Raw genomic sequence first — 23376 nt, 5'->3', positions numbered from 1 at the left:
TTAAAAGATCACTACTGCCATTGTGAGGGACCTGCTGTTCTGACCTAATGACATGGGAAGAGAACACTCCATCCAACAAGTAGAGAATACACAGTAGAGAATGTAACTTTAATTACTTCCCAAAGGCCCCATCTCCAAATATTATTGCGTTAGAGGTTGGAGCTTCTATGTATGAATTTTGGCGGGACACAAACATTCAGTTCATATAAGTAATATAAATATCAGGTGCTCCTTCAGGTCTCTGCTCAAGTGTCACCTAATCCAAGAGCTGCCCACGACTACATGATACAGAACAGCATAACTTTATACCTCCCAGCATAACTTTATCCACCTCACCTCACTTTATTTTTCTTTTTAGCACTATACCACCTGATAAATTATATATTTTGTTTTTTTATTGTCTGTGAACTCCAAATAAAATATAAGATCTGTCAGATCCAAGAGAGTAGGGACTTTCTCATTTGTTCACTACTGTATCTCCAGTGTTTAGGACATTCCTTAAAAACAATAAATGTTCAATAAATGTTTATTTTAATTGAATCGGTGAATGAATAAATGAATGGATCTGATAAAACAGACTTTACAGCCAAAAGCATTTTTTTTTTTTTTTTTTTTTTTTGAGACAGGGTCTTGCTCTGTCGCCTAGGCTCAAGTGCAGTGGCAAGATCTCCGCTTCCTGCAACCACTGCCTCCCACGCTCAAGTAATCCTTGTGCTTCAGCCTCTCGAGTAGCTGGGACTACAGGCATGTGCCATCAAGCTCAACTAATTTTTTGTATTTTTAGTGGAGATGGGGTTTCGTCATGTTGGTGAGGCTGGTCTCTAACTCCTGACCTTGAGTGATCTGCCCTCCTTGGCCTCCCAAAGTGCTGGGATTATAGGCATGAGCCACCGTGCCCGGCCTACAGCCAAAAGCATTTTGAGGGATGAAGAGGATCACTTGTTAATATGAAGATATATTCACCAGAATCCCTTTGTATGCCTCATGATGCAGTGTCAAATATTTACAGCAAAAATTGAATTAACTACAAGAAAATAACAATTCAAAATTACAGTGGGAGATTTTATTTATTTATATTTTACTTTTTTCATGTCTCTATTAAATTTAATACATTAAAAATAGAAAAAATCATTTCACATGTATTCAATTTATTATTCTAAAAATTGAGGTATTCAATGAAAATGTCAAAAATATGCAAGAAAATAGAATACAGGAAAGTGGTATTTAGGTGTTGTGATTGTGTGCCTTTGCATTTAGAATGAAGTCCTCTGTTATTAACTGATACATTTGAGTATTTTTCCCCCAAAATCTCATATTGAAATATAATCCCCAATGCTGAAGGAGGAAGTGACTGGATCATGGGTGTGGATTTCTCATGAATGGTTTAGCACTATCCACTTGGTGTTTTCTTTGTGACAGTGAGTTCTCATGACATCTACTTATTTCAAAGTGTTTGGCACCCTCCCCCTCTCCTCTCTCTTACTCCTTCCCTGGCTATGTGATGTGCCTGCACCCACTTTGCCTTCTGCTATGAGAAAAGCTCCCTGAGGTTTTCCCAGAAGCTGAGCAGATTCTGGCACCATGATTGTACAGCCTGCAGAACCGTAAGCCAATTAAACCTCTTTTCTTTATAAATTACCCAGTCGCAGGTGTTCCTCTATAGAAATGCAAGAATGGCCTAACACAGCAGGGCAGGTTAGTTTATGCCCGTAATCCCAGCACTTTGGGAGTCTGAGGCAGGCGGATCACCTGAGGTTAGGAGTTTGAGACCAGCCTGGCCAACAGGATGAAACCCCATCTCTACTAAAAATGCAAAACAATTTAGCCAGGCGTGGTGGTGCACAACTGTAATCCCAGCTACTTGGGAGGCTGAGGCAGGAGAATCACTTGAACCCGGGAGGTGGGGGTTGTAGTGAGCCGAGATTGCACCACTGCACAGCCTGGGCAACAAGAGTGAAACTCCATCTCAAAAAAAAAAAAAAAAAAAAGAATGACCTAACACATTGACAAAGTTCACATGTTAAGCCTGAGTTTTACCACTTGCCTTTCACCCTTCTCTCACCAGTAGGTTTTGGTCATGCAAAATGTTCTTCTTTTAATTTATCTGCACCTTGCACCTATTTTTCCTCTGCTTAGCTACACAATCCCCTAAACCCCTCCAGGTTTTCTTGGCCTACCTACTCCTGTTCAGCTAAAATGTCACATCCATGAGGGTCTTATTTATCCTCCTGCAAGGATGGATGCCTTGGATATCCTATTTCACTTACCACATTTGTGATTTCTTAACACACATGATCTGCCAGAAGCATATAGTGGGAGATTTTAGTACACATCTCTATGAAATTGACAGTTCAAGTTTTTTTTTAAAAAAGGAAAAAGATTTAATATTGAAATAAGGCATTATACAAGCTTCAGCTAATGACATGGGAAGATAATTCTCCACCCAATAAATAGAGAATGCACATGAAATGTTTATAAAAATTGAACAGGTTCCAGGCCACAGAACAAATAACAAATTTCAAAGAACTGCTATCACACAGACCACATTCTTCAACTAAAATACAATTTAAAAAATTGAGATAGATAAAACCACAGTCCCTAAACCCAAGTACATTTTGAAATTTCAGAAGCACACTGCTAAATTATTAATATGAAATCAAAATGAAAGTAAAAAATATTTAGAACTGAACAACTGAAGCCCTAAATTTCAGTTGAAGAAAATGTTTAGCACTGAATTTAATATTAGTAAACAAGAAAAATTTTAAGAAAGTTAGAGAAAGGGCAAAAATGTAAACTCAAAAACAACATAAGAAAATTCTTTCTCCACATATGGTTAAAGTAGTAGGAAGGCAATAATAAAGACAACAAATCAATAGAATCTAAACAGAAACAATAGAGAATAGAAACAAAATAGAGGCTGATTCTTTAAAAAGACTAATAAAATAGGTAAATATTTGACAAGATTGAGCAAGGAAAAAGAAAGAGCACAAATAAACACTATTAGGCATAAAATGGGTCATAACTAAATAGAGTAAAGATTTTAAAGCATGAGAATTCTTTTCTCTATTTTAAAGAAATAAATCTAAAAACAGACGAAATGGAAAACCTTTTAGAAAAACACATTACCAAAGTTGACACACAAAAACATGGAAAAAGAACAAAGAATCCTGAATGTATTTTTATGAGTTCAGTCTAAACCTACATTGTAGAAAAACACTAAGACAATATAAAAAAGGCAATACAAGTATTGGTCAATCTCAGTTAAAGTATCAATGCAAAAAATCTGAAATAAGATATTAGCAAACATTCCCGCAGTATAGTGTGTGCACAAATATACAGTATTTCTTTAATACACATATTTGAGATTATATATATCAAAATATCATAATTATCACACAATAAACACATGGAATGTGTGTAAAATTACCCTGTAGGTTTTATTCCAGAAGCTCAAGTAAGAGTCAACGTTAGAAAATCTTAATGTAATTCCCTACATTGGCAAATTAGGAAAGAAAAACCATATAATCATCTCAATAAATGCAGAAAAAGCATTTAATAAATTTAACTCCCATTCACAATTAAAAAAAAAAAAACCTAGCATTTTAAAGGAACATTTACTTTAAAATCAGCAACTAGATAAATATGTCTTCTCTCTCACCACTCCATTCATTATTGTATGAGATACCTTGCTGATGTAATAAAACAAGAAAAAGGAGTAAGAGAACCAGAAACAGAAATGAAGAGGGAATATGCGGCATTATTTGCAAATGATAAGATTATCTACATAGAGAATCCATGAGAAACTGAACAATTACAAGCAATAAGAGGGTTTGGCAGGGACACTGGAGACTGGAGACAAGATTAATATACAAACATCCATGGCATCAGTAACAACCAATTAGAAAATGTAATTTTCAGGGCTGGGTGCGGTGGCTCAAGCCTGTAATCCCAGCACTTTGGGAGGCTGAGACGGGCAGATCACGAGGTCAGGAGATCAAGACCATCCTGGATAACACGGTGAAACCCCATCACTACTAAAAAATACAAAAAAACTAGCCAGGCGAGGTGGCGGGTGCCTGTAGTCTCAGCTACTCGGGAGGCTGAGGCAGGAGAATGGCCTAAACTCGGAAGGCGGGGCTTGCAGTGAGCTGAGATCTAGCCACTGCACTCCAGCCTGGGTGACAGAGCAAGACTCTGTCTCCAAAAAAAAAAAAAAAAAAGAAAAGAAAAGAAAATGTAATTTTCATAAGATGTCATTAGCAATAGAGATCTTATACCTGTGAGGTACCCAGGAATAAATCTAAAGACAGAGGTGCAAGGCCTATATGAAAAAAAATTATAAAACTTTATTGAAAGTCATAAGACCTAAATAAACAGATACATCTCATGCTCAGGAGTGAGAAGATTCCACAATTTCAACATCAATTCCCCCAAAATTAATATATAAATTGAATGAAATTCATATAAAAATCCCAGAAAGGTTTTCTTCATGGATATTTGTAACTGGTTTTAAAATTGTGGTCCAAAAACAGCCATGACAACTTTGAAAAAGAATAATATGGGGACTTGTCCTACCAGATATCAAGACATATACAGTATATTTAATCATGCCATAAAATTAAGACACTATAGTATTGGTGTAAATATAGATAACTAGACTAATGCAATAGAGAGAGCCCCACACATGTGGGAATTTGGTATGTGACAGAGATAGCATTACAAACGATGGGGAAAAAAAACTAAACTAATAGGTGGTTTGGGGACAACTGTTATCCATATGAAGGAAAAAAAAAATAGATCACTAACTCACACTATATCCAAAAATGAATTCCAAGAGAATTACAGCTAACTTTAAAATATTTAGAAAAAACATGTTTTTTAGACACTATTTTTATGGTCTTAAGCTAGGGACTGACAAAAAAATACAAACTGTAAAGTAAAAAAAAAAAAAAAAAAAAGAAGAAGAAGAAGAAAAAGAAAAGAAAAGAAGACGAAGAGAAAATTGAGAAATTTGATTTTAAACATTCTGTGATGAAGGATGCCAAAAAGCAATGTTTAAAGGCAATAAATAGACCTGGAGAGAGAAGATTTTTTTAAGTATTCATAATATTTAGTGAACACTTAGTACTCTATAAGGAAAAAACAATCCACTACAAAAAAATGAGCAAAGTCTAGAGTCAGGTAATACAAAGAGAGAAAGAAAAAAAAAAAAAACAAAAACAAATGATGAAAACCCATAAGAAAAACCAACACTAAACACATAACCTCATAAGTAATCAGAGAATTATAAATCAAGACAATTAAATACCTTTTCAATCCATCAGATCAGCACACTTTAAAAGCCTGACAATGTCAAGAGTGGGAGAAGATGCAGAACAGTAAGAATCGTACACATTGTTGCTGAAAGTATAAACTGACAGCAATTTGGCAACACCTACCAACCTTTATGATGTTTGTACCCCAAGACCCAGTAATTCCACTTCTGCTTCTGTATCTTTGAAAAGCTCAACAAATCCACATGGAAACAAGTCCAGAGAAGGTCACAATAGAACTGTTTATAAAATGACAAACTGGAAACATCAGTTAGGGAGTGGATATATTATGATCTATTTATAGAAAGAACTTGGTTTATGTCTGAGTCTGTTCAGGATGCTATAACACAAATACCATAGACTGGGTGACTTACGTAACATTTATCTTTCAGTTCTGAAGGATGGAATCCAAGATCAAGGAGCCAGCAGACGTGGTGGTGGGGACCCACTTCCTGATTCATAGAGGACCTTCTCACTGTGCCCTCATACAGGGAGGGGGTAAGAGAGCTCCATGGGGTCTCTTTCAGAAGGGCACTAATCCCACTCATGAGGACTCTACTCTTGTGACCTAATCACCTCCAAAATCCTACCTCCTAATAGCATCATATTTGGGATTAGGATTTCAGCGTATGAATTTTGCAGGGAAAGAAACATTCAGCCTATAACAATATAACAGTTAAAGGAGCTAGCTCTACATACATTAATTGGGATAAAGCTCAGAAACATAACTTCGAGTGATAAAGCAAGTTGCAGAAAGGGGGGGTACTGATAACATTACCATTCGTTTTTTAAACCTGCAAAATGACAATAGTTATTGTTTATGACAGTGGTCCCCAACCTTTCTGGCACTCGTTTAATGGCAGACAGTTTTTCCACAGATGGGGGTGGGGGATGGTTTCAGGACAACTCAAGCACATTACATTTATCATTAGATTCTCATAAGGAGCAAGCAACCAAGATCCCTTGGGTGCACAGTTCACAATAGGGTTGTGCTCCTATGAGAATCTAATGCCGTGGTGATCTGACAGGAGGTGGGGCTCAGGTGGTCATGCTGGCTCTCCTGCAGTTCACCTCCTGTGGTGCTGCCAGGTTCCCAACAGGCCACGGACCTGTACGGGTCCATGGCCTGGGGGCTGGGGACCCCTGGTTTATGACACATAATCACATAACAAAATGCAACAGGTGTGTAACAATGCGACTTCTAAAGAGTGTTTACTGCTGGGAAAGCTGTGGAAGAATGCAGTCAGTTTGGGGTCACAAAAGAGGCTTCAACTACAACATTTTTGGTTAAAAATATTTTTTAAATGTGGTTAATGTCAATATTTATTAAATCTGAGTTGTGGGTACCTGATTGTTTGCTATATTATTCTCTGTAATTTTTTGTATTTTAAATATTAGTTCATAATTTTTTAAGTTACAGTTTAAAAGGGTATACATGATCTTTTTCTGCACATTTCCCCAACATTTTTTTTTCTTTTTAAATTTTATTTTATTTTATTATAAGTTGTGGGATACATTTGTAGGACATGCAGGTTAGTAACATAGGTAAACATGTGCCATGGTGGTTTGCTGCACCTATCAACCCATCACCTAGGTATTAAGCTCCGCATGCATTAGCTATTTATTCTGATACTCTCCCTCCTCCTGCCCCCTCCAACAGACCCCAGTGTGTGCTGTTTCCCTCCCTGCATCCATGTGTTTTCGTTGTTCAGCTCCTACTTGTAAGTGAGAACATGCGGTATTTGGTTTTCTGTTCCCGTGTTAGTTTGCTGAGGGTAATGGCTTCCAGTTCCATCCATGTCCCTGCAAAGGACATGATCTCATTCCTTTTAATGGCTGCATAGTATTCCATGGTGTATATGTATCACATTTCCTTTATCTAGTCTATCACTGATCATTTCCCCAACATTGCAATCTAAGTATACAGTTGTGTCAGCAGTCTGGGACTGGAGGAACAGTCCTTGTTCCAACACTACCACACTGTGTGACTCTGAGCAAATCACTGAACCTCTCTGGAACTCAGCGTGCACATCTGTAAAATGGGGATGCATGGGCTCTGGAATTAGATCTGGACTTGATCCTCAGCCTACTACTTACCAGCTGTGAGACTTTAGTCAATTTACGTAAACTTTCTAAGATGCACTATCCTCATCTAAAAATGCGAACAGAGATAGCATCTAGCTCACAGATCTGTTATGAGAATAAAAAAAAGGAATAATGAAAATCTCTTAGCAGATCATCATCAACAAAATAAAATTACAAAACCAAGAGAAGATATTTGCCATGTGTATAATGGACAAGGGAGTGGTGTCAAGCATACATTACATACTCCAATAAGTCAATAAAGAAACAATGGACCAATAGAAAAACGAGCCAAGGAAAGAAAGAGATAACTCATGGAGGAAACCCTGACTATTCAGTATGCAAATGAAAAGATGCTCAACATCACTGGTAATCAGGAAATTGCAATAGAAACCTGAAACAACTATCAGATTGGCAAAGGAAAAAAATTTTTAAATGACTCTAACAAGTATTGAAGAGAATACTGAGCATTAGGAATTCTCAGACCCTGCTCCTGAGAAGGGACTTGCACTTTGGAGAACAATTTGGCAACATCCAGGGAAGACGATGTGCTAATTCATCACTGTGCTACTGGCATATCCAAGAAAAACTACCAGGCATGGTGTGCAAAGAACATACCAAAAAGCTAGACACACCTGTAGCATTCTTCCAAAGGACATATTAAAAGTTAGAAATAACATAAAGTCCTTTATCTGACACACTACAACACAGCATAGAAACTGTATAGAGGTACATGTTTTGCAACAGACAAATCTTACAAATATAATGTAGAACACAAACTCCATGATATCCTTTAAAGTTTAAATGCATTTAAATGTATATATATAGTTTAAGGATACACACATGTGAAAGATAAAACCATGCATGGTGATAATGAGCATCAAATATCACATTTAAACTGATGACTGTGATATTCAGGGAAGGAAAAAGTGGGTGGAAATGGGGAAAATCTATCTCTTTTTTACAAAAAAGAACAAGGACATGACAAAATAGTGGTGAATGCAAATTTGTACACAATTTTATTCTCTGCATTTTCTGTTTGCTTGAGATCTTTCATAATAAAAAAAATACTGTGCTTTGTACATTTATAAGATGATATGATTTGGCTGTGTCTCCACCCAAATCTCGCCTTGAATTGTAGCTCCCATAATCCCCATGTATCATGGGAGAGACCTAGTGGGAGGTAACTGAATCATGGAGGTGGGTTTTTCCCGTGTTGTTCTCATGATATTGAATAAGTCTCACAAGATCTGATGGTTTTATAAAGGGGAGTTCCCCTGCACATGTTCTCTTGCCTGCCTTCATGTAAGACGTGCCTTTGCTCCTCCTTCACCTTCCACGGATTGTGAGGCCTCCCCAGCCATGTGGAACTGTGAGTCCATTAAAACTTTTTCTTTACAAATTACCCAGTGTCGGGTATTTCTTCATAGCCGTATGAAAACAGCCTAATGCATAACCTGTCAATAAATATTTGTTTTTAGGAGCCCCCTAAAGTAGGTAGGACAGTGTTAATATTATCATTTAACAGATAATAGAGGTGCAGGACAAAAAGCTGACAGAGTGGGCTCACAGTCTATCGTCCCAAGGCTCAACGCCCTACCCTTGACATTATGATGTTCATTCCACTCATTTAGTCATTTACTTAACACAGGGAACTGGAACTTGACGCAACTTAGGGCAGGCGGGTGAAGAAGACGACCTCTTCCTTTCTGGAACAAGCCACAGTTTGAGGAACGACAATGACAGAACTCGATAAAAAGGGAAGAAGCCAGACTGCTCTGGTCATCTGATGGCTCTTCAATGAATCTGTAATTCACTCATGGAGGGCCTGACCATTCACTGCGCATCTGCCGAGGAGGAGGAAGGGGCCTGAGGAAGTGAGAACGATGACCTCGGTTCCAGCATCATTTCGTCTTTCCAGCACCCTATCCAAATTAAGAACGGGGCGCTGCACTGCGTTCAGGGGCATTAGCTCTGAGATCCTGTCCGTGACAGGTCCCTTTTCTGCTCTGGGCTCTTGTTTAAAACTGAGGAGTAGGCTACCATCTCCAGGCCAGTGAAATTCTAGGCTCTCCTTTCTGTTTTTCAGGATTTTTTCTTTTCTTTTCTTTTAAAATCCGAAACGGGAGCTTCCGCATTTACTATTTGCACGTGGTTTTGAGGCTCACGCCTGGCCACATCATAGCTATGTTCTCTCGCCTCTGGTAAATACATAAAATGCCTAGCAACAGTTCCTGGTGTATGCTGGTTCCCATAAATGCCGCTGCTCGGCCCCCACCCCACCTCTGTACCACGTCCCCTCTTACAGCCTGGGGACTGTGGTATGGAGGCCGAGAGAGGGCCGTTTTAACGAAGAAGCAAGACATATGCGCCATCCCATCCAAGGAGTAAACATGCAGGGGGGAGGTGGGCGTGGCCTCGATCAATCACATCCCCTGAAGCGGCACCACGTGCACATTGTACGCTGGAAATAAGAAAGATTTCCTGGCTGTAGGAATTGTTAAATAATAGGGCGGATGACCAAGGGAGGTTCCGGAATCTCCTCTAGAGATCTTTAAAAATGCGATACGAGATCGCATGTCTGAGATGATTTTTTGCAGTCCTGGCTAGAGACAGATGGACTAGGTGACTTAACGGGCCTGACCCTCCTTCTTTTGCTTTCTCTTACCCTTAGCAATATCCTCTGTGCCTCTTTTATATGTTCATCCCCCGGTGAAGCTCACTTACTGCCATCCCTCAGGCTGGTTTTCACCCTGTCCCTAGCCTCCTCACACCTTTCCTTGTTATTTTATGGAAAGCTGGTCAAAGGTCAGAGTTGCCCAACTCCCCACACATAGTTTGGTGGTAGCATCCAATACTCAGACAAAACACGGCAAGGATTCCAATTCCTGCATATTGAAGCTTAAACACCAAATCTGGATGGAAACAGAGAATTAGCTGTTGCTAACAACCCATTGTAAATGAAAATATGATCCCGGTAATTGATTTTAAATAGTTTTTTTTTTTTTTTTTTTTTTTTTAAAGAATCCTTGGCCGCATTTCATCAAGAATACAGAGTTTCAAAAGCGTTCATTCCAGGGTTGGATTTTTTTTTTTTTTTCCTCTTTCTTCTGGCTTAAACCCCAAATGGCCAAGATCCCAGTCTGAATAAACAGTGTGGGTGGTGACTTTTCTGTGAGGCCCAGTAGAGGATGCAATCACTTTCTTATTTAGTTCAGCATTAAATCATGTGAAACTAGCCTGATTACTCCACACAACTTTTACTCCGTAATGGAGGGTAACACAACATGTATTCTTTCTCTGCTTCTCAGGGAGAAAGAAATGAATTCTCCTAACTGCGAGTGTTTAATTATGTATAAAGTTCGTTGACCTCACAGGCGGCTGTCAGATGATCTTGCTAAGGCCTGTGAACGGCATCCCAGGAATGCAGTGATGTGGGCAGAAACCAAGTGAGTTCATGCCACCGAATGCTTTAAATGGGACCGAATCAGCAGCCGTCCAGAAAGACTCCAGCGAAAACAGAACTTTTGGATAATCAGTAATTTAATTTCACCTAAGCATTTTGAGGCCTTCAAAAGTGATTGTTATAAATCAGAAACTCAGGAAAAATCCCATAGGGATAGGGCCTATAACGACGGGGTGAAGTAATTTTGTTTGCTGGTTATTGCCACAGCTGGCTGGAAATGTATGTATTTGCAATGTTCTGTCCCCGTTTTAGAGGTAATGCTTTCTGACTTCCTGCTACTGACATTAAAAGAAAATGATGAAGCAATCCCATTCATAAATACACAGTGGGGCCTGAAGGAGTGTGCAGAGTCTAGGTTTATTTACACAGTTTTGATATAATGCAGCCTTCACATGTGTATGCAGTAACTATACCTACTTGTCAGTAAATGCCCTGAAATGTGTTCTTCCTACGCAGAGGGCTGGGTTCTCTTCTTTGGGCTAAGGGAGCGGAAGAGTACCAGCAAGATGAGCTTATGGATTGCGTGTTCTCTTTTGTCTCTACCTGGAACATCCCCATCTGTTTATTGTGAAAGGACCAGGAAACGCTGGGAGATCGGCTGGCATGTGCTTCTTGGTAACGAGAGAGCAGAGCCCCTGAGAACTGTGGGATGGCTAACTGCAGGAACCCTGCTACTCCAGCCAGGGGAGAGGCAGGGTCATGTGAAATAGGTGGGCTTGGTGCTTCCCATAACATTTAAATTACCTGATTGGGAGTCCAATATTATGTTCCTTCAGTAGCTTTCTCATCAAACACACACTTTATCCATCCAAATATTATGCTTTCAGCTGGTAAAACTTCACAGGGTTGTATTCTAAAACAAAACTCTGCTGCATTCATGCTGGTACCTTTATTGTGATGAGTATAAAGAAAGGGAGGCTGGAATTTAGCCAATAACTTTGACACCCTGCTGGAAGCAAAATGGAAGGGGCCTCCCTTGAGCATCTCTTAGACTAACCTGAAAGTCTTGAATGTTTTTCCAAATCAGCCACCTAGGTTTTGAGTGCACGGTGTCTGTCTGCATCCAATTCGAGTTAATTCAATAGATATTTGGAAAACACAAATAATGGACAAGGCAATTCTGGTGACACAACAATCAGGTCAGGTGCAGTGACTCACGCCTGTAATCACAGCCCTTTGGGAGGCCGAGATGGGCGGATCACCTGAGGTCAGGAGTTCAAGACCAGGCTGGCCAACATGGTGAAATCCTATCTCTACAAAAATAAAAAATTAGCCAGGCATGGTGGCGTATACCTGTAATCCCAGCTACTTGGGAGGCTAAGGCAGGAGAATCCCTTGAACCCAAGAGGTGGAGGTTGCAGTGAGCTGAGATCATTCCATTGCACTCCAGCCTGGGAGACAGAGAGAGACTCCGTCTCAAAAAAAAAAAAAAAAATCAAAACGGCATGAACTCTTTATCAGGTCACATTAATCCCAACTGGGAGGAGCTGGGTAGTTTTCACGCATGGAATCTTCCCAGGGTTGGGGGCTAAACCCCTAAAGGGGTTCAACAGGCCAAAGGGAAACGGAAACTCACCAAAATCTCAGTTCACACTCACATGCATTCTGGAGAAGAAGGAGATAGAATATTCACTGAGTCCTGCTATTTCACAGCTAGGGTTCTATAATTTTATCTTGATGTTTTTGTTTGTTTGTTTTAAGACAGGGTCTCGCTCTGTCTCCCAGGCTGGAGTGCAGTGGCACAAACTTGGCTCACTACAATCTCTCCCTCCTGTGCTCAAGCGATCCTCCCACCTCAGACTCCCAAGTAGCTGGGACTACAGACGTGCCACCATGCTTGGTTAATTTTTGTATTTCTTGGTAGAGACGGGGTCTTGCCATCTTGCCCAGGCTGGTCTTGAACTCCTGGGCTCAAGTGATGCATCCAACTTGGCCTCCCAAAGTGCTGGGATTACTGCTGTGAGCCACTGCACCCAGCCTATCTTGTTTTTATAGTCCACTTGATATTTGAGGGTTTCCCACAAGAGCCTTTCTTTAAGACCCATAGCATTTAATACTACACTGTGAAGTGAAAAATCAGTAAAAAAGAAAAGGAATTCCTTCTGTCTTCCCACCCTGAAAAAGGAAGCCTTCCTTCAAATCTTCAAAAATTTTCTGTAAATATGATCATCCCCATAGTTACAGGGGAAGTATGCTTCTAGATAAAGGAATCTGGACACAAAGTAATATCCTAAATCACTTCCACCCTTTGGATACTACAATTTATAAAATTCCATAAAGGAAATTAGCCTGATTTCTCATGAAGTTCCCTATTGGGAAATCACTGTGTGCCACAGTTACGGAAGCAATATCTTTGTGCATTTCCCAATTGCCTGCCTTTGTCGGAGGCTCTCATCATCTCTGAACTACCACAACAATTTAGCTATTTCGCGTCTGTAGTATGTGCTGCATTCTGCCTGGTCAGATGTAAAGATGAATACATGACTTGTCTCTGTTATTTGAGTACATAACTTGTCTCTGTTACATTATAAGTTCTTGGAAATTAGAGACTGATGTACTTATCTTTACATTCCCCAGTGTCATTAACAGGGTTGGTGTCCATTAAAAGAATGAACAAATGAGTCAGTAAATAAATACCATGAAAATGTCTATAGCACGGGTTGGAAAATGTTTTCAGTGAAAAACCAGATAGTAAATATCTTAAGCCATATGGTCTCTATCATAATTACTCAACTCTGATGTTGCAGTGTGAAAGCAGACATAGACAATACATAGCAAATGGGCATGGCTATGTTCCAATAAAACTTTATTTACAAAAGCACGTGGTGAGCAAGATTTGGCCCACGGGCCATAGCTTTCTAACTCCTGATCTTTGGTGATTATCCTTGCTGTAAACCTCAGTATATTCTTTATGATTTTACATAGCACTTGTTATTTTCAATAATGAGACAAAGTACAGAAAACATAAATGTTAAAGGGTTGTTTTGGAACTCTATAGCAATAAATTCACTTAAAAACAAACCACAAAGCACGCATGGAAATTAGCTGTCCCATCAAGTATATTTCATGGTCACCTATTTTGTATATCGTATTCCTTTAAAAGGAAAAATTCTCATCCCAAGAAATAAGGGTAGTAGTTTTGCCGTTTATGTCATCATGACTGAGATAACTTGATATGATAAGATCTCAGAGTTATTGAGTGAAGGGTCTGGTGCTAGGTCATGCTGAACTTGACACTCTCCTGGGAAAGGGGAAGAAATGTTCCCCCATCCTGCTGTCCAGCAGATCATCTGGTCTCTAATTTTACTGCTAAAATCCTTCCCAAGGTTATTAATGCAGAAGATACTCCTTTTTCTTGATAACCCTCTGGAAAATATCCAGCTAGAAAGAGCACAACAGAGTCTCAAAAGCTCAGCAAACACACAGAAAAGTCAAGAGTAACTACGAGAATTTGATGAAAACAAGATGTCCCAGCCTGCCACCCTGGCCTGATTTGAGAGTGCCTTGCCCGTCATTACTCTTGCCTTGCTATCAGGTCACCTTTCATATAAAATACAATTTTAAAAAGGAGTTGGATTTGAATTGTGGTCGACACAAACAGGATGCAAAGTCCTAGGTCAATTGCTTGGTTTGGAACAAATTCAACTAGTCCTTTTCGCAGTATGAGAAAATATACAACAAACAATGTACCAATGGGCACCCCGGCTGACATTTTCTGAGATGGGTTACTCCGAGGTGTGGATGTTCAAACTACGCCAGCCATCCACAGGTTGTGATGAAACAGTTCTACAGATTTCTTCTAAGAAGGGAAAAAAAATGAAATTTGAGTCTTTCCATTATACCAAGCTTCTCCTCAATACCAGACCAAGTAATGGGACGAATTCCGTGCCTTAAGAAAATGAGAAAACTGAGGCTTGGAAATGGAAGGTGCCATGAGGCAGTCAAAAGATCTGAGCTCACATCTACCACATTCAACCCATGTGACATGAGGCAGATTATCTGACTTTAATGTCACTTGATGTCCTAATTTTCAATGCAGGGCTGGAATATACACATTATTGAGGAGAAATCAGAGAACACATAATATAGAGCCCAATTTATTGCAACAAACCCTGAGACCCTATTGTGTGCCGGTGTTGGAGAGTGGAAAACGGCTGTCAGGGATTCTAAGCATAGAGTAGGTGAGCATTCCATGGGGAGACCATAGCATATTGCTTTTCTTGCAACACTCCAGTGCCCAACTATCCTGAATTCCTCTCTTCTGTTTATTGAATTTCCTCCCCTGCCAGTTCACCACAATCCCTTATTACCAGTCCCTCCTCATTAAAACATCCCCCCTCCTCCCTGCCACAAAACAAGAAGGACATTCTCATCATTCTCCAGAACAGGGCTGTAGCAAACAACTTCATGTATGTCAAGTGGTACGATGTATACCAACTTAATTCATATTAGATAAAATTTCAAATTGCTGAAAATGCACGTGGCAATGGCACATAGGAATCTTACTGCAATCTTGGTTTGGGGTAAGATGTATAAAAATAAAGACAAGAGTTTGAAAGAGGGATCAGGTGGAGAGGATAGTGAAAGGGAACGGAGAGGCACTGGAATATTGTGAAATGCCCCAAAAGGCTGTTTATAGTAATTTAGGACAAATTCCTACACCTCAGTTACAGTAGTCTTCAAGTAACATGGATTGAGTAAGGTATGTTCTTCAAGATGAAAAGCACTGAATATGAAGTGCAAATTCATCAGCATCTGTACTATTCACAATAGCAAAGACACGGAACCAACCTCAATGCCCATCAATGATAGACTAGATAAAGAAAATTTGGTACATATACACCATGGAATGAATACTTACTATACAGCCATAAAAAAGAATGAGATCGTGTCTTTTGCAGGAACATGGAGGGAGCTGGAGGCCATTATCCTGAGTAAACTAACATCAGGAACAGAAAACCAAATACTGCATGTTCTTACTTATAAGTGGGAGCTAACTGATGAGAACATATGGACACATACAAGGGAACAACACACACTGGGATCTATCAGAGTGTGAAGGGTGGGAGGAGGGAGAGGATCAGGAAAAATAACTAATGGGTATGGGCTTAATACCTGGGTGACAAAATAATCTATGCAACAAAGCCCCAGGACACAAGTGTATCTATGTAACAAACCTGCACATGTGCCTCTGAACTTAAAATAAAAGTTAAATTTAAAAATAAAAATTAACATAAAAAAATTTGCCAGCATCCCACTGTGAAGTCTGTGTAGGGAGGAGGGGTAATGTCCCAGAGTGAGGGCTGAAACACTTTGCTCATAATCCTCTCCTGCTCCCACCCCGGAGAATCGAGCATGGCACTCTGTAGAGAACACCTGATCTCCATTTCCTTTAAAATAGCCTCTTAAGCTGTGTTTACAGAACACAAACCAATGGCTCAAGAGAAAAAATATGAGTAGGTCAAGGGACTAATATGACAAATTTCCAATTCAATCTAGCATCGAGATAGATGCTCTTAATGTCCTCTGAGGCTTCATGAGAACAGTATCTGCTCCTCTCTTCTGGCTTTCAACTTCATTATTACTGAAAACTTCTACTTGAAATACAAAATATTAGAAGAGTCACTCTCAAGATTTCTAGAAGTTTTGTGGCCGGGTGCAGTGGCTCACGCCTATAATCCCAACACTTTGAGAGACTGAGGCGGGTGGATCACTTGAGGTCAGGAGTTTGAGACCAGCCTGTCCAACATAGTGAGATCTTGTCTCTATTAAAAAATTAGGCCAGGCACGGTGGCTCACACTTGTAATCCCAACACTTTCGGAGGCTGAGGTGGGTGGATCATGAGGTGAGGAATTCAAGACCAGCCTGGCCAAGATGGTGAAACCCTGTCTCTACTAAAAATACAAAAATTAGCTGGGCATGGTGGCGGGCACCTGTAATCCCAGCTACTTGGGAAGCTGAGGCAGGAGAATCACCTGAACCTGGGAGGTGGAGGTTGCAGTGAGCCGAGATCATGCCACTGCACTCCAGCCTGGGCGACAGAGCAAGACCCCATCTCAAGAACAAGAACAACAAATATAAAAATTAGCCAGGCATGGTGACCGGCGCCTGTAATCCCTGCTACTCAGGAAGTTGAGGCAGGAGAATCACTTGAATCTAGGAGGCGGAGGTTGCAGTGAGCCAAGATCATGCGGCTTCACTCCAGCCTGGGTGACAGAGCAAGACTGTCAAAAAAAATTTTTTTTCCAGAAGTTTCGTTTGGCAGAGTAAATGGATTCCCCTTATCAGTATGTCTAGAATAATCTAGGTAAAATGTTACTGCAACCAATTGTTCTAAAGTTAACTTCTCTGGTGTGCTACTTCAGCATTGAGAAACAGGACCAGATGAGTTCATTTCATCCACCCTGGGTAGCATTCCGGGCAGAGCAAACAGAAAATCTCAAGGAAAGAAAGAAACTTTCAGAGCCTGCTTTGGGCCTCTTTGGATTCCTTTTTTAAGCATTACAAGATTGGTCCTAGGCCACAGATGCAGTTTTTGGATGTCAGATCCACCAGACAGATGTTTTCCCTTAAAGCTGTTGTCTCTCTCTCAATCTGTTTATAGCGTGTTTCCATTTCAGCCTGCACCTTACTGAAGTTCTCACTGCTAACTGCATATCCTGAAGGTTTCTTGCCTCCACACACAAAGAGCTATTTTTCTATCACGTGTTCTGTTTTCCATAAGGAATGCATCCACTCTTCAGGTAACCTGTTAACGGTGTATCTGCTTCCTGGGCTATCTCCGAGAAACGTGGCAAATGCTCCATATATATATTATTAATCTCCCAAGTTGTGTGGTGCCAGAAAGTTTTCTTCTTAGAAATAAACTATTCAGGCCACATGACCGGCCTTAGCTTCTTAAACCAATTGAGCATCCACTGATGGACTCTCAGAATGTGGTCAGGGTTACATATTCAAACCTGTGTTTTTTGGTTCTGAGCTTGTAGACGGTCTTCATACAAGTCAGACCAAGGAACTCCATTTCTATATCAATTAAGCAGATTCTCAGTGCCAATAGATTTCAATAGATTTCAAAGACTCATCCACCTTCTCTCACTATAGATTTTTCCAGAATATGATTCAGACTAAAAGCAGGACAGCATCTGCTGCCATTTCTCATACATAAAAGTACAGGGAGACAAGGGAATTTCTTGGTAAGGATGGAATACCCCTGTGTCCCGATGGCGGTGGTGGTTACAGGAATCTGGACATGGGGTGAAATACACGCACACATACAAACCAGTGAAGATAAACCATGGTGAAATCTGTGTAAGGCCTGGACTAACACTAACATCAGTTTCCTGGTATTGATAATGTAATGCTATGTACGTGATACCATTTACTATTGTTATGCAAGATGTTACCATTCAGGAAGCTGGATGAAGAGTACATGGGCCCTCTCTGTACTATTTTTACAACTTCCTGCAAGTCTATAATTATTGCAAAATAAAAGTTTTTAAAGTTCTATGAGAAAGTTACTGCCTATAAGGCAGTAGCTTGCCCAACTTAGCCTGATTGAATTTGAAGCGCTAAACTGCTTCTCTCCTCTACTCACAGCATTTTTAAGTATTTTCCACAACTTTCCTCTAAGAAATGGAGTCTGCTGACTTTCTAATCTGTGAAAGGTAGCCTCTGTCAATATCAGAGCTCTAGAGAGTGGGTGGGGTGGGATCAACAGGTTTTTGAAAGGTTCACCCTGGGTTCACCAGCGTCCTGCATTACAACGAGCATTCTAACAAAACAGCATCTTTCAGCCATTTTGTGGATGTTCCCAATTACCTAGAGATTTAAAGAGGCATTGGGTCATAGTCCCAAGTGGCAAACATATACATGAAGCCATTCAGTAAGGAACAGAAATGGGACAGGAGTCCATTTGTTCTTCCTTCTGTCTCCAAGTTTTTCCTCAGGACTTCTCAGGGCTGGCTCCTCATCTTACAGGTCTCAAGCCAAAGCAACAGGTCCCGCGAAACTCATATTTAAACTAGCCTTCCTGCTGTATTAGTCTGTGTTCACGCTGCTGGTAAAGATACACCCGAGACTGTGTAATTTACAAAGAAAATTGTAAATCACAATCATGGTGGAAGGCGAAAGACATGGCGGCAGACAAGAGAAAATAACAGAACTTGTGCGGCAAACTCCCCTTTATAAAACCATCAGGTCTCATGAGACTTATTCATTATCGCGACAACAGCACAGGAAAGACTGGCCCCCATGATTCAATTACGTCCTACCTGGTCCCTCCCATGACACATGGGAGCTACAGTTCAAGATGAAATTTGGGTGAGGACACAGCCAAACCATATCACTGCCCTCCCCAGTTACACCATACATTATCCATTGTGTCGTCTGCTACATCCTTATTTTTCGGTTTTACTTGTTTATTGCCCATGTGGCACCATGAGAAGTGTGTCCCTTTGCTCAGACTGTGTCCCCAGCACCTAGGAAAGTGTGCTATTTGTTGACTGAAAGACTGAAGAAATGAATGAAACATTCCTAAAGCCATGGCCCATTCTTAGACGATGGTGATTGTCAAACATGCAGGTCATTATTAAATGACACACAGCCTCAATTAATGATCACCTAGGCTAGTTTATGTAGGTAACGATCATTTTTATGTTTGGCTAAGAGAATAAGACAAATTTGAGTGATGTCTTCAACACTAGCAGCTGAGCTCAAGTGCTATGGGGAATCCCAGTGAAAAACCATGATTCCTGTTGAATTTTCTGACAGGGCTAGAAAGAGATCAATAGGTAAGTAGATAGATGGGGAGATATGAATGAACATATACTCAAGTATACATACACATGCACATTTTTTCCTCTTTGAAGATGCAACAGGATCTTTTTTTTTTTTTTTTTTTCTTTTTTGAGACAAAGTTTTACTCTGTTGCCCAGGCTGCAGTGCAGTGATGCGATCTTGGCTCACTGCAACCTCTGCCTTCCAGATTCAAGCAATTCTCCTGCCTAAGCCTCCCGAGTAGCTGGGATTATAGGTGCCTGCCACCATGCCCAGCTAATTCTGTATTTTCAGTAGAGACAGGATTTCGCCATGTTGGCCAGGCTGGTCTTGAACTCCTGACCTCGGGTGATCCGCCCACCTCGTCCTCCCAAAGTACTGGGATTACAAGTGTGAGCCACTGTGCCCGGCCACAATAGGATCTTGGTACTTCCTTTATCCTTGCAAGTCAACCTGCAATGAATGGAAATCCTCTACTAGGAGAAGAACCAGAAAAACATCAGGGAGATAGGTTTTCTGGGCATAGGTAGGCAGAGAACTAGGGAGAAGGAGCTCCCTGTTGTGGCTGGTGGAGAGTGTCCTGAATGGTGTCATCACCTCCACTGTCTGGACTCACAAGGTCGTGAGAGGTCAGGAGTGAGGGATACCCTGTCACCAAGCCACCATTCCAGTGCCAAACTGGCCTCCCCATCACATCACATCAATGTTTAAAAGAGGAGAAGCTTCAGATAATCTACTATGCCCAAGATGTCGTAAGAAAACTTAGAGGGTTATGTCTGTAGACATAGTGAAATATTTATTTTTAAATTACTAACCTTACATGCATCTGCTTTAGCGAGGAAAAAAAAAACTCCCCCAAAAGACTCCTTCAAAATCATGGGAATAAGAAAAAAGAGGCCAATGACCCCATAACTTTAAAAGTATACATAGTGCCAAGCAGCCCAAAAGTTAGCCTTCTGATACCAGAGTCAGCATGTGCTGACTGACTCCCCTTCATTTCACGCTTCTCTTAAAAGAAAACAGGCTGGATTGTTTCAGTAAATAACAAAAGGTCAGAGAAATGCTACTCACAACATGAGCAAAATAACTGCTCAATCTGCCAAAATGTTTCCAAAGGCCTAACAGGCAGAAAAATCCAGTGGTGAAATAATCCACGGATCTGACTGGTGAGAAAAGGTCCTTCCCAGTAAAATCTGCCATCAGGCCTCCGGCTCGTCTTTCATCAATGAGAAATAAAAACAAACTACGTCTTCAGGTTCCACCAACATTGAGATGCCATGTCCTTCACAGTAAAGCAAGGTTGTCTACTACATAGTTTTTAGACTTCTTGCCTTAGATTATATTTTGACTTTAAGGCCAAGTGTAGAAATGGTGGTCAAATAACTGTGTACTCAAAAACAAAGTCCGAAGAGTCCATTTTGTAAAATCTCCTCCTGAATGAAACTTCCTATTGGTTTAGCTCCTATGTTCATTTCATCTGCAGAATTTCTCTGTGGTGAACTGGATGCTAATACCATTATAAGAGCTTCATAGAGAGACAGAGAATAAGCACATCCAAGACAGAAGTCAGGACTCTGCACCCTGGGGATACTGCCTCAACTAAATCTGCATCAATAATTCAGTGGGATGTTGTCTCCCCCAAGGCATCCCTGCTATTGGCCATGTAGACAATGCCACCACTAACGGCTTATTGCCAGCCTTGTTGCAGAGACGGGATCTTATCCGTCTCTGCCCTCCACTGGACCTTGTGAGGTCAGCGCTCAGCACATTCATTGGGTTGAGTCAATGCCCCCATATCGTACCTCATTCTTGGTTTAAAACCACAGAGCAGCATTTCACAGAGTATTTTCCATGACATACTGGTCCTGTAAGATGCCACTTGGGTGCAACGTAATTCTGATTCCATGAAGAAATAAGCTTTAGAAATGCTTCGTACTATGACTACATTCCCTAGTTTCAGAATCATCATGCATATGGGCATATTAAAGAATCAGAGAAGTCCTGCAGGAAAGAAACCTGGTGAAGTTAGCATTTCCCAAATGCTTTTCAGAAATCTTTTTTTCAATTAACATCTATTCCCATCCTCAGCAACCAGTGTTTTGGAGACAGCATCCTGGGGAACATTACCTCGAAATAGTTTCCAATTCATGTCTAATCATATTTAATGTGTCACTAAGTCCAATTGGTTCTTCCTTCACCATATATGATTGTGGTCAGTCCTGTCCATTTAACACCCTACTGTTAAGCTCCTAGTCTTTAACTTAATGCTTCATAGTATCATAGCATCACAGAAGGATAGATCTGGAACTGCTTTAGAAATAATCATAAAGTAAAGGTCAACTGGCCAAGTGCGGTGGCTCACACCTGTAATCCCAGCACTCTGGGAGGCCAAGGCAGTTGGATCACTTGAGATCAGGAGTTCAAGACCAGCCTTGCCAACATGGTGAAACCCAGTCTCTACTAAAAATGCCAAAAACATCACCTGGGCATGGTGGTGCGTGATGTAGCCCCAGCTACTTGGGAGGCTGAGGCAGGAGAATCGCTTGAACACAGGATGCGGAGGTTGCAGTGAGCTGAGATGCACCACTGCACTCCAGCCTGGGTGATGGAGTAAGACTCCACCTCAAAAAAAAAAAAAAAAAAAAAAGTCAAGCTCTAAATTTAACAGAGGAGTTAACCAAGACCCCTAAGGTGAAGGGACATGCCTAAGATATCACAACATGACATGTTTGACTCACTGAAAACAATGGTAGTTTCAGGCACTACTCTGCCTCCCCGTCTACTCGGTGGACAGGAATTAGAGCAGCAGCCCTCCAGTGTGTAAGGAAAGGGAAGCCAGTGCTGTGGAACACCCACCGAACGCCGCACCGCACACTTGCACATACATCCTCTCACTTCAACTCAGCAACAACTCTGCAGGGTGGGTATTTTACAGACCAGGAAGCCCAAGATCACACAGTAAGCAAGTAGCTGTGCCAGGATCTGAGCCAAGAACAGTTTGACTCCAAAACATATACTCCTGCTAGTGTATTATAGTCCCTCTCGATAAGGAGGCCCTCAATAAAAACACAATGAATCACATAGTAAACTAGGAACTGCACATCTGAAGTTAGTGGCTGCAACTACTACCGCTACTGCAAAGGAGAATATATAGTGAGTCTTTGGTTTTCCATCAAAATAGAGTATCATTTGTGAATGTAGGAAACAGTGAATTTTTACCATTCATGAAAAATGAATTAAGTTAATTAAGTCATAAAAACTAATTGAGAGTATTACTGAATACCACAAATAATATACCTGCAAACTTTTACAGGACCATTTAATGTTAGGGTTTGTTGGCTTCTCCTGTCAAGTCATTTTTGATGGTTGGTTATTTTTCATGAAATCTACAATGGGCACAAGCCCAGTTAATATGATGACGATGATGATGGTTTATTGTATACACAAGAACATACACTATTCAAAGCTGTTGGAGTATTAATGGAGAATGGAAACTTTCTCCAGGGATAGTCAATTGATAAACTCTAAGAGTACCCTTTTTCATATTCATCTTTCCATAATCCATATTTAAAAATTCAAACTTCTTTATTTGCATCTTTTGAGGTACTTTGAATACTGTTAAGTGACTTTTCTTCCCACTTACTAGGAAAATAGATGTCTTATGAAGAATTTCTGAAACAAACATGTGGTCCATAAGTCCAAGTAAAATATTTTAAAAAACAACAACAAACCAATAAACA

At 40.4% G+C, this 23376-nt stretch overlaps 1 protein-coding gene across 4 annotated transcripts in view; it reads right to left on the bottom strand.

The window, feature by feature from the left end:
- The window catches only part of BCL2 (BCL2 apoptosis regulator), a 197345-nt gene that overhangs the window by 104393 nt on the left and 69576 nt on the right, over positions 1-23376 (bottom strand). Inside the window, exon 3 of one of the 4 annotated variants that reach the window (XM_026448262.2) lies at positions 12734-14659. The exons of the other annotated variants lie outside the window; for them this stretch is intronic. Within the exon in view, the coding sequence (XP_026304047.1) occupies positions 14606-14659 (54 nt within the window). The 3' untranslated portion in view covers positions 12734-14605. Of the gene's footprint in view, positions 1-12733; positions 14660-23376 lie in introns of those variants that run through there. 4 annotated transcript variants of the gene reach the window in all.

Source organism: Piliocolobus tephrosceles, chromosome 18 (assembly GCF_002776525.5).
Source record: "Piliocolobus tephrosceles isolate RC106 chromosome 18, ASM277652v3, whole genome shotgun sequence".
Lineage (NCBI taxonomy): Eukaryota > Metazoa > Chordata > Mammalia > Primates > Cercopithecidae > Piliocolobus > Piliocolobus tephrosceles.
Note: the sequence above shows the minus strand (reverse complement) of the source record. Positions and strands in the feature narration are given on the sequence as shown.